General features: G+C 59.1%; 1 protein-coding gene and 1 pseudogene across 1 annotated transcript in view; one reads left to right on the top strand and one right to left on the bottom strand.

Moving 5' to 3' along the window:
* Positions 1-465: 465 nt before the first annotated feature.
* The window catches only part of Timm44 (translocase of inner mitochondrial membrane 44 homolog (yeast)), a 13,638-nt gene continuing 345 nt past the window's right edge, over positions 466-13,758 (bottom strand). The window contains exons 2-13 of the mRNA XM_005413138.2: positions 12,417-12,512; positions 8,178-8,348; positions 7,224-7,304; positions 6,365-6,514; positions 6,141-6,280; positions 5,955-6,040; positions 5,316-5,408; positions 5,098-5,222; positions 4,316-4,366; positions 1,715-1,804; positions 1,315-1,425; positions 466-984 (exon numbers count right to left, since the gene is read on the bottom strand). Of these exons, the coding sequence (XP_005413195.1) occupies positions 865-984; positions 1,315-1,425; positions 1,715-1,804; positions 4,316-4,366; positions 5,098-5,222; positions 5,316-5,408; positions 5,955-6,040; positions 6,141-6,280; positions 6,365-6,514; positions 7,224-7,304; positions 8,178-8,348; positions 12,417-12,512 (1,314 nt within the window). The 3' untranslated portion in view covers positions 466-864. The remainder of the gene's footprint in view (positions 985-1,314; positions 1,426-1,714; positions 1,805-4,315; positions 4,367-5,097; positions 5,223-5,315; positions 5,409-5,954; positions 6,041-6,140; positions 6,281-6,364; positions 6,515-7,223; positions 7,305-8,177; positions 8,349-12,416; positions 12,513-13,758) is intronic.
* LOC102017822 lies at positions 9,324-11,183 on the top strand (annotated as a pseudogene).

Genomic DNA, 13,758 nt, shown 5'->3' with positions numbered 1-13,758 from the left:
GCAGGGAGCGGCGCGGTCGGTGGAGACCCAGCCCTGGCGCTGGGAGGCACGGCCCCCGCCCCTGCGCCTGCGGCGGCAGCCCGAGCCCCACGAGTACCCAGGACCTCGCCGGGGCACAGGCAGCTGCCATTCCCCACCCCACAAGCGCCTCGTACGCCCTCCCGCTGACCTCCGAGCTGCACCCCCATCCTGGGCGCCAGGAACCTTCACCCCAAGCTTCCCCCAACGTCGTTCCAGGGCGTCCAATGTGCCCCAGCCCTGGGGACCCTCATTCCAGTAAACCCTAGGCAGCACCCCCGGCCCAAATCTCTATTTTTCAGTCTCCTCCCAGCCTGCCTGGCAGTCTCGGCCAGAGGAAGGCGCCCCGCAGCTGGGGCCGCAGCCCCCGGCTCCTTGCTGACCTTGGCCAGCCGGCCCCTCCCACCGCTCCCGTCCCGCACCAGACACACCTCACACCGGCCGCGCTGCGGTCTGCGCTTTGGTGTTTATTGTTTCCAAATCTCAGGCTTACGTACAGCAAGTAAGGGCACTGAAAATAAAAACGTCCTACAATGCGCTGGCTAACGCCTCCGGGGACGCGCCGCAGTGGGCCGGGTCCCACCACCCTCTCCCCTCCCCCGGGAGTCCTGGGGCAGGGACCTCTGGCACTGTGTGGCCGTCTCCCTGGTGTCCCGGCAGCCCTGCGGAGGGCGGAGAGCATCTGTCTCCGTGGCCGGGCACTCTCAGCAGCGCGGCGCTTGCTTGGCCGGCTGGCTCGGCAGCCGCCCGGGAACACAGTCCTGTCCCCAGAGGCCTGCGGCGGGTGGCGCCCCTGGGCGTCTGCCCGCGATGGTCCAGCCCTGGAGCTCCCTGGTGGCCGCAGCCTCAGAGGATCTGCTCGGTGCTGGAGGCGGAGATGTCCAGCAGGCGCCAGGCTGCGTAGGGATTGAGCTCGTCCTGGTCCCGGCACAGCGCCCACACGTACAGCATGCGCAGCACCTTGTCCTGCGGAAGCGCGGTGAGGGCTGAGCAGCGCGGGGCGGTGAGGAGGCGGATCTGCCCGGCTACTCGGCTTCAGACAGGGCCTGAACTGCCCAGGCAAGTCCGTGCTGGGACACAACCTTCCACCAGCTGGGACCAAGGGGGTCAAGATGCAGGGGAGGACCCAGGTGCTCCGGGAGGGACTAGGGCCCAGCAGCCAGGCAGAGTCCCCTGGGGCCACTAGTAAGGACCTGGTAGAAGCAGTCAAGGGGGTGGGTCTCCAAATCCCCACAACAGCCGCAAAGCACCTGGCGCGGAGGTGGCACCTGTGTCCCCATCCACCGCAACACTCACCGGGTCACCCTCGACCACCTCCCCCTTGGGGTTCCGGATCACCATCACCAGCTGGGCCTGGAAGGTAATGATCAGCACCGGGCCCTGCTCCATCATTTTGCCCATGGCCAGCTGCAGGGAGAGCGGGCGAGGATGTCACGGCAGGGCCAGCCCGCCCTGCAGCCCTGGACGTGGAAACCCCACACTCCCGGGGACCCGCAGCAGGGCAGGCCAGCCACAGGGGCAGCGGGGGCAGGGATCATGCAGCCCTGACGAAGCCGTGCCACCACGCCTGGCTAACAGGGGTCTGGGGTCGTTTGGGTACCCGCCCCTGCCGAGTGCAGCTGCCACCAGCACAGTCCTCTGGCCCTGCAAGGCCGCCTCGCGCGCCCTCCCGCCGTGTCACCCCTCAGACACTCACGTCCACGTTGTCGATGTCGAGGATGTGGGAGTGGAACTGGAGGCCCAGGGCCTTGGCCTGCTGGATCGGGTGGGCCAGCTGGCTGTAGGTCTGCAATGAGAGGCCACGGGTTGGGTGGACGGCCGTGAGGCCAGGCCCACACTCAGCTCCAGGCCGAGCGGGCATCTGCCCGCCCTGGCGCCTGGGTGTGCGGCGCCAGCGGCAGCAGCCAAGAGCACTGGGCCAAGAGGAGGGCAGGTGCCACCCGGCTGCCGGCCTGAGTCGCACATTAGCTTCTCATTATGGAAAGAGCAAGACGCCCAGCGATGGGTGGCACTAACACCAGGCAGTGTTGGTCAGCCAAGCGGGGATGTGCGACAGCCAGACACCCACCCCCACCACCGGGGACACGAGGGCTCTGGCTGATCCCCACAGGGCCACACCGGCGCCCCGGGGAGCCTGGGCCTGGAGTCCTGCGCTTTTCTAGGATCTGGCCTCACCTGTCGCAGACCACCCCAGTGACACCCTCCAGCGCCCTGTCCCCACGCCCAGGCACGGGCCGGGCGCAGCCCCAGACACGTGCCGCCACAGACCGTTTCCGTCCCGCTTCTTGGGACTTGGCAGGCACGAGGACGGGAGATACTTTTCCAAAACAGCTACTTTTTGTAGAAATCATTCATCTACCAGGAATGAAATGCAGAACCAACCCTGCTTGTTTTCCTTTATGGTTCTAGGGACTGAACCCTAGCCTTCACCACAATGAGCTACCTCCCTGGCCCTTTTCTTAAATTTTGAGACAGGATCTCAAATTTGTGATCCTCCTGCCTCAGCCTCCCAGGTAGCTGGGATGATAGGTAGGCGCCACCATGCCCAGCTCATTCCCCCCAACCCCAGTACTAGAGATTAAACCCAAAGCAACTCAACCATATCCCTAGCCTTTTCAAAATTTTTACATTTTGAGACTGTCTTGCTAATTTTTTTTTTTTTTTTTTTTTTTGAGACAAGGTCTCACTATGCAGTTCTGGCTGGCCTTGCGATCACTTTGGAGCCCAGGCTGGTCTTGAACTTGCAACAAGCCTCCTGCCTCAGCCTCCTGAGTGCTGGGATTACAGGTGTGCGCCACCACGGCTGGCTGTCTTGCTAAATTGCCCAGGCTGGGCTCAAACTTGCAATCTTCCTGCTTCCCAGCCTCCCAGAGTACTGGAATTACAGACACTGGTAAATTTCAAAAACACCTCAGTGGAAGCAGCTAGAACTTCAGCTGCATCTCCAGGGGCACCAGCAGCTCTCTAGCAAAGATGACCAGCCATGGCTCCATGGTGGCACCAAAAAAAGAAAAAGAAACACAACTCAGAAATGCCTGCTGGATTAGTCACTGTGCAGGGGAGCGTTCAAAGAGAAAATCTGACAGAATCTTCTCTGCTTTCTCCAAGTTGTTTGTGAGCAGTTCGTGCAATAGAAAGAGCCAAAAAAGGCTCAGGGCGTTTCACACAAAGAAGCTGAGGAAAGAAAAAAACCTGCTCCAGGGAGCAGCTCTGGGACGGAGCAGGCAGTGCTTCGGCACAGGGCCAGAGTCCCGGGGGGCAGGGCGGCTGCCAGGAAGAGGCCCAGGGCAGACGCCTGCCCAGCCTCCTCACGCCCTGGCTCTTGCGGTGGGTGGCTGGGAGACCTGAGCCCAGCTCGGTTACCACCGACTGTCGCCGGACTCCGGGAAGCAGCCAGGGTCCCGTCAGGACGCGCGCTGCTCCCCCGGGCGGGTGGGCGGGCGAGGCCGCTATGCTTTGTGTCTCGGGATCTGGCGAGAACGGCTCCGGGGTCAGCGCGCTCTGTGCTTCTGTCTGCAGCGCGCCCTCGCCACCCCACACCGTGGCACAGAGGGGCGAGGCTGGCTCAGGGACACGGGGCGAGCCGCCCTGGGGCCCCAGGAATGAAGGGCACCCGGCTCACCGCCTCGGTCACATGCCGACCCTTTCTCCCCTCCCGCTGGCGCCTGACCCCCAGGCTGTCTGCGCCATAACATCCCTATGCCACGCGGCAACCTGACTCGGAGCAGGAGTTATGCCGGAACCCTTTCCGCGTGACGCTCCTTGACCAAAGCTACTGTAAGGTAGGAAGCTTCGGGGAGGAAACCCCGGCCAAACCTGCAGCTCTGGGATACCGAGGTGTCCCTCCGGCCGACAGATGGGAGGGATCCCATTTTTATCTTCCTGGGGATGGCACCTCAGGCTGCCTGCATACTAGGGGCATGCTCCACTACTGAGCTACAACCCCGGCCCCATTTCTATTTTTGAGACAAGGTCTAAGTTGCCCAGGCTGGCCTTGAACTTGCGATCCCCCTCAGCCTCTGCAGCAGCTGGGATACCAGGGGTGGTATTTGCCACTCGGGAGCTTCGTCTGGAAGCAGAGGACCCGCTATGCGGCCCACAGGCACAGAGGTGCCACGGGCTGACCAGGAAGGGAGGCGACCGCCTTGCACCTGTGAGCCTGTGACTTGCGTTGGTGCCGGGATGGAAGCTGGGCGCCCTGTGCACACCAGGCATGGCTGTGCCCGTGAGCGACACCCCCTACCCTTCTGGGACTCTTTTTTTTTTTTGGCAGAAAAGAGACAAAAACAGTACTCACAGCTTCATAGCACCAGTCTTTGAGAATGTCGAGCTCTCCAGAAATCATGGCCTAAAAAGGGAAAGGAAAAAAATAAGTGGGAGAAGGAGCGCGCGCTCCGAGGTGGGAGAACAGCGCAGCGGCTCCTTTCCCAAGCGCCGTCCGGGGGGAGCAGGGCCTCTGCGTGCGCACAGCACCGGGGAGACGCGTGCCGGGCCCCCCACCGTGGCAGACAGGCCGGAAAGCGAGGAGGGCGGCTGCGTGCCTGCCCAGCCCACGTGGGAGCTAAACCACGGAGCTCGATTCTGGCTCTCGGGGCCCCACACGTCCTGCCTTCCTTGGGATGCGGCCCTGGATGACGGGGACACCCCCCCTCAGCACAGGGGGTGCGGGACACACACAGGGGGGTCCGATGGGACTGCTCCAGCGAGGGCGCCCGGAAAGAGGGCAGGAAGGAGCCAGGGCCTGCAGGGAGAACTGGCCAAGCCCTCCCCACTCACGAGAGAGAGAGAGAGAGAGAGAGAGAGAGAGAGAGAGAGAGAGAGAGAGAGAGAGAGAGAAAGAGAGAGGAAAGCAAGCTCCAGAACCCGCATCTCCGAGCCCAGGGCCTCCCGAGCCCAGGCGGCCCAGTGGGCGTGGCCAGGAAGTCTGGGAAGAGCAGGGGGGGGGGGCAGCTGCAGCCAGGTAGGAGCGAGGGGTGGTGCTGCGTGCTTGGGAACCGTGCCAGCAGCCGGGCATCCCGGGGGCACTCTGGACTTGCCCCAGGAGCTGCCTGGGCAGGGCCTGCGGGGCTCAGCTGGCACCTCCAGGACGTTGGGGATGATGTCACTCTCGCACTGCTTCAGGAACCGGTCTTTGTCGAAGGCTGGGTCCACACGCAGGATCTCGGTGAGCACCTCCGACATCTCCGTCTTGGAGAACAGGCCCCCTGAGGAGCCAAGGCGGGGTGAGTCCAGGGCCCCGGTGCCCCCCTCCCGGCACTGCCGGAGGAGCGCACGGGCAGCCCCAGGACAGCACTCACCCAGCACGTTGGTGACCTTGTCCGTCAGGGCCCGCGACGCCCGGATGAGCACGTTGTCGCTCTCGTCATACTTCATCTTCATCTCAAAGAAGCCTGCAAGGTTGGGGGCGGGCGCTGGAGGAAGGGTCCCTCCCGGGGGGCCCAACGCCACAGCCTCCTGGGGCGCCCTGTGAGACCCACCCTCCAAGGGGGCGGGCTCCACATGAGACCCTGAGCTGCTGCTTCATCCGTGCAGGGGACGCTGCCCGCCCCTACCTGGCGAGGCCCGGCCGTAGCCCTAAGGGGGCTGCGTAACTTACAGGGAGCCACCCCCGCTGGCCGATGCTCCACTACCAAGGAAACACAGGCCCCCAGCCGTGCTCCCGGACAGGGCAGGGGGCGCGGCCGAGGCCGAGGCCGCCCTCCTAGCACCCACCCAGCTGCGGGGCCTGGGCCGCCTGCGCCTGCGCCTTGGCCAGCTCCAGGGCTCCGGGCGCCCGATGTCCTGTGAGGGAGCCGCTGCCTGGCACCTTCGTGGCAGAATCTACAGCCAGCAGCGGTGGCCCCGAGGAGGTGACTGGGCCGCCGGAGCCCCATTTCCTCTTCTACAAAGCGGGGACAAGCCTGGGGCCCGGGACGCAGCAGGGCCGTCACACTCACGGTTGAACACCACGTTGTTGTCCCTGAAGTCCTTCCACTGCTGGTACCACCTGGAGTCCTTGTGCAGCACGACCCCCAGCGCCTCCCTGGGAAGACGGCAGCGGTGCGCGTGAGGCGCGGCCAGAGCCCCCGGGCCCAGGTCCCCGCCACCTCCCGTCCCGGGCCGTGCGGGGCGCCCGAGCCTACGCGTTGGGTTCAAACACTTTCTCTTCTTTGAACTTTTCTCCTGCGAACTCCGTCCTTTTCCGGAGCCGCTCGGGCCTGCGGTAGGGCCCCGTCTGTCCCAGCACGCTCTCGTCGAGCTCCTTCTTCACCGACTCCACGCCCTGCCGACAGCAGCGGCCGTGGGTGTCCCGGCCCTGCAGCCCGCCCGGCCCTCACCGAGGCCGTCCCCAGCCCGGCCCACTCACCTGGGAGATGGCCTTGAAGGCCGCCGTCCTGCCCAGCTTCTCCCCGCCCCTGGACACGGACTCGGCCGACTGCTTGGCCGTCTTGGCAGCTTCCTCCACCCCCTCCTTGATCTTCCTGCCCAAGTCGCTCCTACTGACCTCGTCAAGACTCTACTGGGACAGACAAGGGGCGGCGCTCGCTCACACAGCACCCGTAGGAGCCGAGGGCACACCCTGGAAATCACCGCATCCAGTTCCGGGGCACTGGAGCCCCAGGCCGGAAATGGAACTACCTAGTGACAGGGCTGCCCAGGGCGCAGGGCTGCCCAGGGCGCAGCGCTGCCGGATGAGAGCGGGGGTGGCGCTGACCAAGGCTAGACCTGCCTTCTTGTTTCTTTTGACAGGCTCTTGCTGTGTAGCCCAGGTTGGCCTTAAACTTGTGGTGATCCTCCTGCCTCAGCCTCCTGACTGCTGAGATTACAGGTGTGTGTCACCAAGCCTGGCTGCTCTGCCCTCTCTTTGAAAACCTCACACCTGCCACCCTCCCTTGCCTGGGGTAGATGCATCTCCTCCCCTTCTGTGTTTCACCAAGAACAAAGATCTTCTTTTGCTTTGTGTTGTGCCGAGGACAGAACCCAGGACGCACCCACACCCGGCAAGCGCTCCCCACAGGGCCGCACCCCAGCCCCAGTTCACCCTCCTTCCTGACGGCCCTGCGTCATTTCTGAGTGCCCAGGTCTGACTTCCTGCCTCCTGCCTTGAAACTGCATGTCTTGCTCCCTGCCCATCCCGGGGGCCAGGTCTGACCCTGCAGAACCAATGTCCCCACCTCCGCAGGGACAGGGACTTCAGCAATCCCAGCCACAGCCGTGCCCATTACCTCCTTCACCGTCCCTGTGAGCTGCCCCAGCTTCTTCTTGATCACCTCGCTGGTGCGCACCGTCTCTGACTCGATGGTTTTCTACAGTGAAGAAGGTCATTTCCTCCCCTCAGACACAGCTGGAGACTCTGAACCCCGAGTGCCAGCAGGCAGAGGTCTCCTCAGCAGCTCCGACCATGAAGGGGCCCCTCGGCCCACCCGTGCTATTTCTCTGGGCAGCAGGAGGTGGTCCTCAGCCACACTATCTTGGAACACTCCTGGCAGGACGCTTACCCCACTCTGCCTCCTGCCCAGCCTCTGGCCGCTGAAATTTCATTTTTTTGTTGTTTGTAAGTAGCCCAGACTGGCCTCACACTTGTGTCAGTCCTCCTGCCTCAGCCTCCCAAGTGCTGGGACGATAAGCGCGACCCAGCTTGAACCACACCCAGCTTGGAAGTTCCTCTTGACCTGCCCCAGCCTCAGCCTTGCTGGCCCTCAAGGTCCTCTTGCTTAATGATGACCCGCGCGATCTGAAAGGGGCACTCAGAGGAGAAGGCCTCGTCTGGCACGCAGTGACTGAGGGCAACCCTGGGTGAGCGGAGCAGCTGCGGTTCCGCAGGGCCTTCCCACGCAGTGTACACAGAACAGCTGCCGAGCCAGTCCAGCGGCTGGCGCTGGGCGGCTGCTCAGGAGGAGACCGTGGTAATGAGTAATGCTGGCCCCGTGACCCACTTCCAGCCCCGCAACTCTTCTCAGCAGCGGGCGTCATCCCATGCTGATGCTGACCCAGCGGGTCTGGAGGCTGACACCCCGCGGGCCCCGCAGCTCACAGGGGTGGCGGGCCCACAGTCTCTGGGTCACCCGTGTTGATCTCGGCGCTGCGGCACCTGCACCCACAGGCCGCCCTGGCCCAGGAAGCCCTGCCGGAAGCCGGGTGCCGGGAGGGGGCGGCAGGCATGGGGTGGGCGCACTCACGTATTTCCTCCGGGCTTCCTGGAGCGCGTCCGACTCTTCCAGCTTCTTGGCCTCGTCTCGGAACTTTTTTATACTTTCTTTCATCTCTTTGTTTTTGGCTAACTCTTGCTTGATGTTGTCAAGTAAGCCGGACAGAAAGCCTTTTCTGTTTCCGGAAGAGTATGATTTGGACTGGAGAGGATGGGAAGGAAAAGCATCAGAGAAGATACTGGAGGGTACCAGGGGCACGCCTGGCTGCACGGTGGGGCTGCCAGGGACTCTCACCTTCGCGCCTGCTGCTGACGCACGTTTACGCGGAATGGCCGGTCCACTTATCACAGCAACAGAGGATGCACTAAACAAGCACCCACTGATAAACTGCACGACCAGCCTTTTTTTTTTTTTTTGCGGTACCAGGAATTGAACTCATGACCTTGAGCTTGCCAGGCAGGCGCTTATGCCATTGAGCTATATCCCCAGCCCGACCAGCTTTTTTTTGATACTGGGGATTGAACCCAGGGCCTTTACACTGAGCTACATCCCCAGCCCTTTTAGTTTTTATTTTGAGACAGGACCTCACTAAGTTGCCCAAGCTGAGCTCAAACTTGTGATTCTTCTGACTCAGCCTCCCACAGTGCTAAGATTACAGGTGTGGGCCATGTCAGGGCCCTGTGTCCTCAGGTTCCACATCCTGGGATTCAACCGAGCACAAAGTGAAAATATGAGGGGGAAAACTGTACGCTGGGGTGTGATGGCACACACCTATAATCCCAGTACTCAGGAGGCTGAGGCAGGAGCACTGCCAAAAGTTTGAGACCCTGTCTCAAAAAACAAACAAATAAAAATGTCCATTCTAAGCATATACAGACGTTTCCCTTGCTACTTCTGTTTACAAAGCATGCACTCTGTATGAGGCAATACAACCCGCTAAAAGGTGATTTAAAGTTTATGGAAAGATGTGTTTGGGCTCTATGCAAAGACTAAACTAAGGGGCTGGGGATTTAGCTCAGTGGCACAGCGCCTGCCCGGCAAGCGCAAGATCGTGAGTTCGGTTCCCAGTACAGGGAAAAAAAAAAAAACAACAAAAAAAAACAAAGACTAAACTATTGCAGCTTTTGTTTTACTTTGAGATAGGGTCTTGCTATGTAGCCCAGGATGGCCTTGAATTCCCATGATCCTCTTGCCTCAGCCTCCCAAGTGCTGGGATTACAGGTGTGCGCCACCACACCTGGCTAAGACTACACTATCATATACTAAGGATCTGGGTATGGGGAGGAGGTCCTGGAACCAAGGGAGAGCTTACATCCTGGCAATGGAGTATTATTCAGAAACGAAGAGAAAAGAACTCTGAAACCATGGAGGAACTTTAACTGAAGAAATCAGTCAGAAGAGACTACATGTTGCATGATTCCAACTATAGAACATTCTGGAAGAGGCAAAACATGAGAGACAGTAAGGTGAGTGGTTGCCAGGGGTTGGGGAGGGAGGACAAATCAGAGGCACACAGGGCACTGTTTTGTTTTTTTTTGTTTTTTTTCCGGTACCGGAAATTGAACTCACGACCTCGCGCTTGCCAGGCAGGCACTGTGCCGCTGAGCTAAATCCCCAGGCCCCGGGCACTGTTAAAGACAGTGAAACTACTGTCTTTATCTCTACAGGTGAACATCTCCCTCCTCATTTGTAAGAACCCACAGAATGACAGCACCAAAATGCAAGACACCCTGAATTACCTGGAATTCTGCCACAAACCTGGATGAGTTCTGGCTTATCCATTCTAACGCTGCCTTCCCTGTGTGCAGACCAGGACAGAAAGGAGACAGAAACTTTCTCTTCAGTTTTTCTGTCAACCTAAAACTGTTCTAAAATGCCTACAATCTCAGCACTTGGGAGGCTGAAGCAGGGGGATCGCTGCAAGTTCAAGCCCAGCCTGAACTACAGAGTGAGACCTTGTCTTTAATAAAAACCCAACTGCTCTTTCCAGGCGTCCTCGTGAGAGTGACATCGTCTTTCAATCCTGCGTGGCAATCCCTGATGCACTGCCGTGATGCCCAGGGAAGACAGGGCGACCTGGAAATCCAACTACTTCCTTATGATTATCCAAAATGCTTCATTGTGGGAGCAGACAATGTGGGCTCCACGCAGATGCGGCAGATGCGCACGTCCCTCCGAGGGAAGGCAGTGGTGCTGATGGGCAGAATACCATGATGTGCAAGGCCATCCGAGGACATCTGGAGAACAACCCAGCGCTGGAGAAACTGTTGCCTCATCCGGGGGAATGTGGGCTTTGTGTTCCCCAAGGAGGACCTCACTGAGATCACGGATATGCTGCTGGCCAGTAAGGAGCCAGCCGCTGCACCATGTGAGGTCACCGTGCCAGCCCAGAACACTGGCCTGGGGCCTGAGAAGACCTCCTTCTTCCAGGCTGTGGGCATTACCGCTAAAGTCTCCAGGGGCACCACTGAAACCCTGAGTGATGTACAGCTGATGAAGACTAGAGACAAAGTGGGAGCCAGCGAGGCGACCCTCCTGAATATGTTGACCGTCTCCCCATTCTCCTTTGGGCTGATCGTTCAGCAAGTGTTTGACAGCGGCAGCATCTACAGCCCTGAGGTGCTGGACGTTACAGAGGAAACTGCATTCTCGCTTTCTGGAGGGCGTCCGCAATGGTGCCAGTGTGCGTGTGCAGACTGGTTACCCAACTGTTGCATCAGTGCCCCATTCCATCATCAGTGGGTACAAGCGGGTCCTGGCTTTGTCTGTGGGGACCGACTACACCTTCCCACTCGCTGGAAAGGTCAAGGCCTTCTTGGCTGATCCATCTGCATTTGTGGCTGCTGCCCCTGTCACTGCAGCCGCCCCAGCCAAGGTGGAAGCCAAGGAAGAGTCGGAGGAGTCAGATGAGGATATGGGCTTTGGTCTCTTTGACTGATCACCAAAAAACAAACTACTCAGCCTGCCTGATCGGCAAAGCAAGGGATGAAGGCATAATTCTCTTTCAAAGAAAAATAAATAAGTAAAATTTAAAAATTTTAAAAATTTTAAAAACCCAACCCATCAAACAAAAACCCAACTAGCTGAGATTTTGAATCTCAATGCAAAGAAATGATCCATGACTGAGGCAAGAGACATGCCAATGATCCAGACCTATCACTGCACATCATTTTTTTTTTTTTTTTTTAAGGCAGGGTCTCGCTATGCAGTTCAAGCTGGCCTTGAGCTCACTTTGTAGCCACGCTAGTCTCGAACTGGCAAGAATCCTCCTGCCTCAGCCTCCCGAGTGCTGGGATGACAGGCCTGCGCCACCACGCCCGGCTCACTGCACACTGTATATGTGTAATGAAATGTCACACTGAACCCCATAAACATGTACAATCAATTATGTGTTAATTCAAAATAGTATATACGCCTAAGGAAAAAAGTCCCAGGAACAGACCAAACTAAACTCAAATCCTTACTTCATCATGTGTGAGCTGAGAGTAGTGAACTGAAGAAAAGAGATATAAACTAGGTATGGTAGTGCATGCCCATAATCCCAGCACTTGGGAGGCTGAGGCAGGAGGATCATGAGTTCGAGGCTAGCCTGGGCTACATAGTCAGTTCAAGACCAGCCTGAGCTACGTAGTGAGACCCTGTGTCAAAAATTTAAAGAGAGACAGACAGAGAGACAGAGAGAGAGAGAGAGGGAGGGAAGGTGGGTGCTTAAAGAACAACTAAGAAATCAAGTCACTCAGAAGCAACCAGGTGTGGTTCTTCACCAGCATCTGGTCATAAGGAACAACAGCACCTCCTCAGGAGGGGTCGTCAGTACTTCTTCGAGCAGGCTGCAGGCCCCTCCCTCACAGTCCACCCTGACCAGTCTTTCTCTAGGAAAGGCCAGGTCCTAAGACCATCAAGAGTTCTGTCACCTCACACCAGTCCTGCCACACTCCGGGGCTGTGAACTGCGGAAGACAGGACTGGACAACCAAGGGAAAGAACCTCGGGTCTGCTCCACACCCGGACAGCCCCTGGACAGCAGAGGGAGATGATCAGCTGCGTGCTGGAGGAGAGGGTGTGGGCTGCTGCAACACCCAGCCTCAGGGCCTCCTGTGTCTCTCTCTCTAAAGGCCCTGGACATGGCAGACCCACATGTGATGCCCTGGGCAGCATGACCGAGGGGACCAGACCAGCCCAGCCCAGCCCAGCCCAGCCCCTCCCCTGCCAACCCAATCCCTCTTCTCCGCCCCTCCCCTGTCTGCTCGCTGGCCTCTGGGCCACTCACCCATAGCAGCTCTCTGCCTGGTCGGGGGATCTGATAGGCTGAACCATGGGGGAGGCTGTGGCTGGAAAGTAACTGGACGCCACTCCCAAGGCATCTCTAGGTGGAGAGAAAAGAAAAGGACCCATTCAAGCAAGAGGATGACCAGGAAGTAAGCAGGACACCAAAACACAAGGGTCTCTTAGGACTCATTTGCTGAGCCTGATCAGGTTCCTGCTGTGTGCTAGACAATCTGCAGTCTTCCCAGTCTGAGAAATCAGTGAAATCTGGTGGAAAAAGACAGGCCCCACCTGCACCTCTGGGGCCTACTGTTGCATCTGAAAATGTGGGGGGCAGGAAATGCCCACCTACTGGGGAAGGAGGTTAAAGATACCAGGGCAACTTAATCCCTTCAAAATGGGGATGCAGGTGGGGAGCAGTCTGCAGTCACAAGCCTCTCCCACGGCGGCCAGGCTCCAAAAGCTACAAATCTGGGTATTTGGGAGCAAAGTAACGACTTACTGCTCCAGGGACAAACTTGCAATGCTCTGGTCAAGGGCTGGGCTGCACACAGAACAATTTAGGGGAGTCATCCTGGGCAGAGACCTAGCGAATCTCACGTCAAAGGCACTTTCTTCTTCTACCAAATCAAGAACTTAAAGCTGTAGGGAGATCCTGTTCGACTCTGCAACTGGCACCCAGCCCGGGCCCTGGTGTCTGGAAGTCAAACGGCCTAAGGGAATCACTCTTCCACTCCCTGGGCCCTTCCCCCTTTTCCTGCCGCCTCGCTCTGGGAGCCCCAAGCAACACCCCAAACTTACACAGGTAGCACTACCACTTATTTTAACTCGAGGACAAGTCTCGGGAGTGCAAATACAAAGAAACCAAGTAAAAAATACGTGTTCTGATTCAAAGGCATTTACCTCCCAACATTCGCCTTCCTGTGAGCTACCTTCCTTCCCCTTAAGTTTGGCGCTGGAGTCAGACCTGTCTGGGCCTTGGACCAGCTCTAGGGCTGTGTGCAGGCTGCTTAGCCTTTCAGGGTTCCCAGTTTCCTAATCTGATGAAATGGGTCAAGCACAGCAATATGCACTACTTTCCGGGTGTGTATCACACACATCCTGACCCCGCCACCCGCCCGGCAGCGACAGCGCCAGCTCTCAGCCTCCGCGCTTTCACTCCGAGCGCCAGGGGAGGCCAGGCAGTCTACGCCTTCCGTGCAGGGCACGGCACTTAAACCCGAGCTGTGACCGTCGCGGGTTCTTCCTCCACGGGACACGGCCGGCCCAGCCCCCCTGCACTCCCCCGGCACGTGCAATCTCGGCAGGAGGCAAGGGGCGCCGGCTCCCCGCCAGGCGCCGCGCCA

Source organism: Chinchilla lanigera, unplaced genomic scaffold (assembly GCF_000276665.1).
Source record: "Chinchilla lanigera isolate Chin_1 unplaced genomic scaffold, ChiLan1.0 scaffold00162, whole genome shotgun sequence".
Taxonomy (NCBI): Eukaryota; Metazoa; Chordata; class Mammalia; order Rodentia; family Chinchillidae; genus Chinchilla; species Chinchilla lanigera.
Note: the sequence above shows the minus strand (reverse complement) of the source record. Positions and strands in the feature narration are given on the sequence as shown.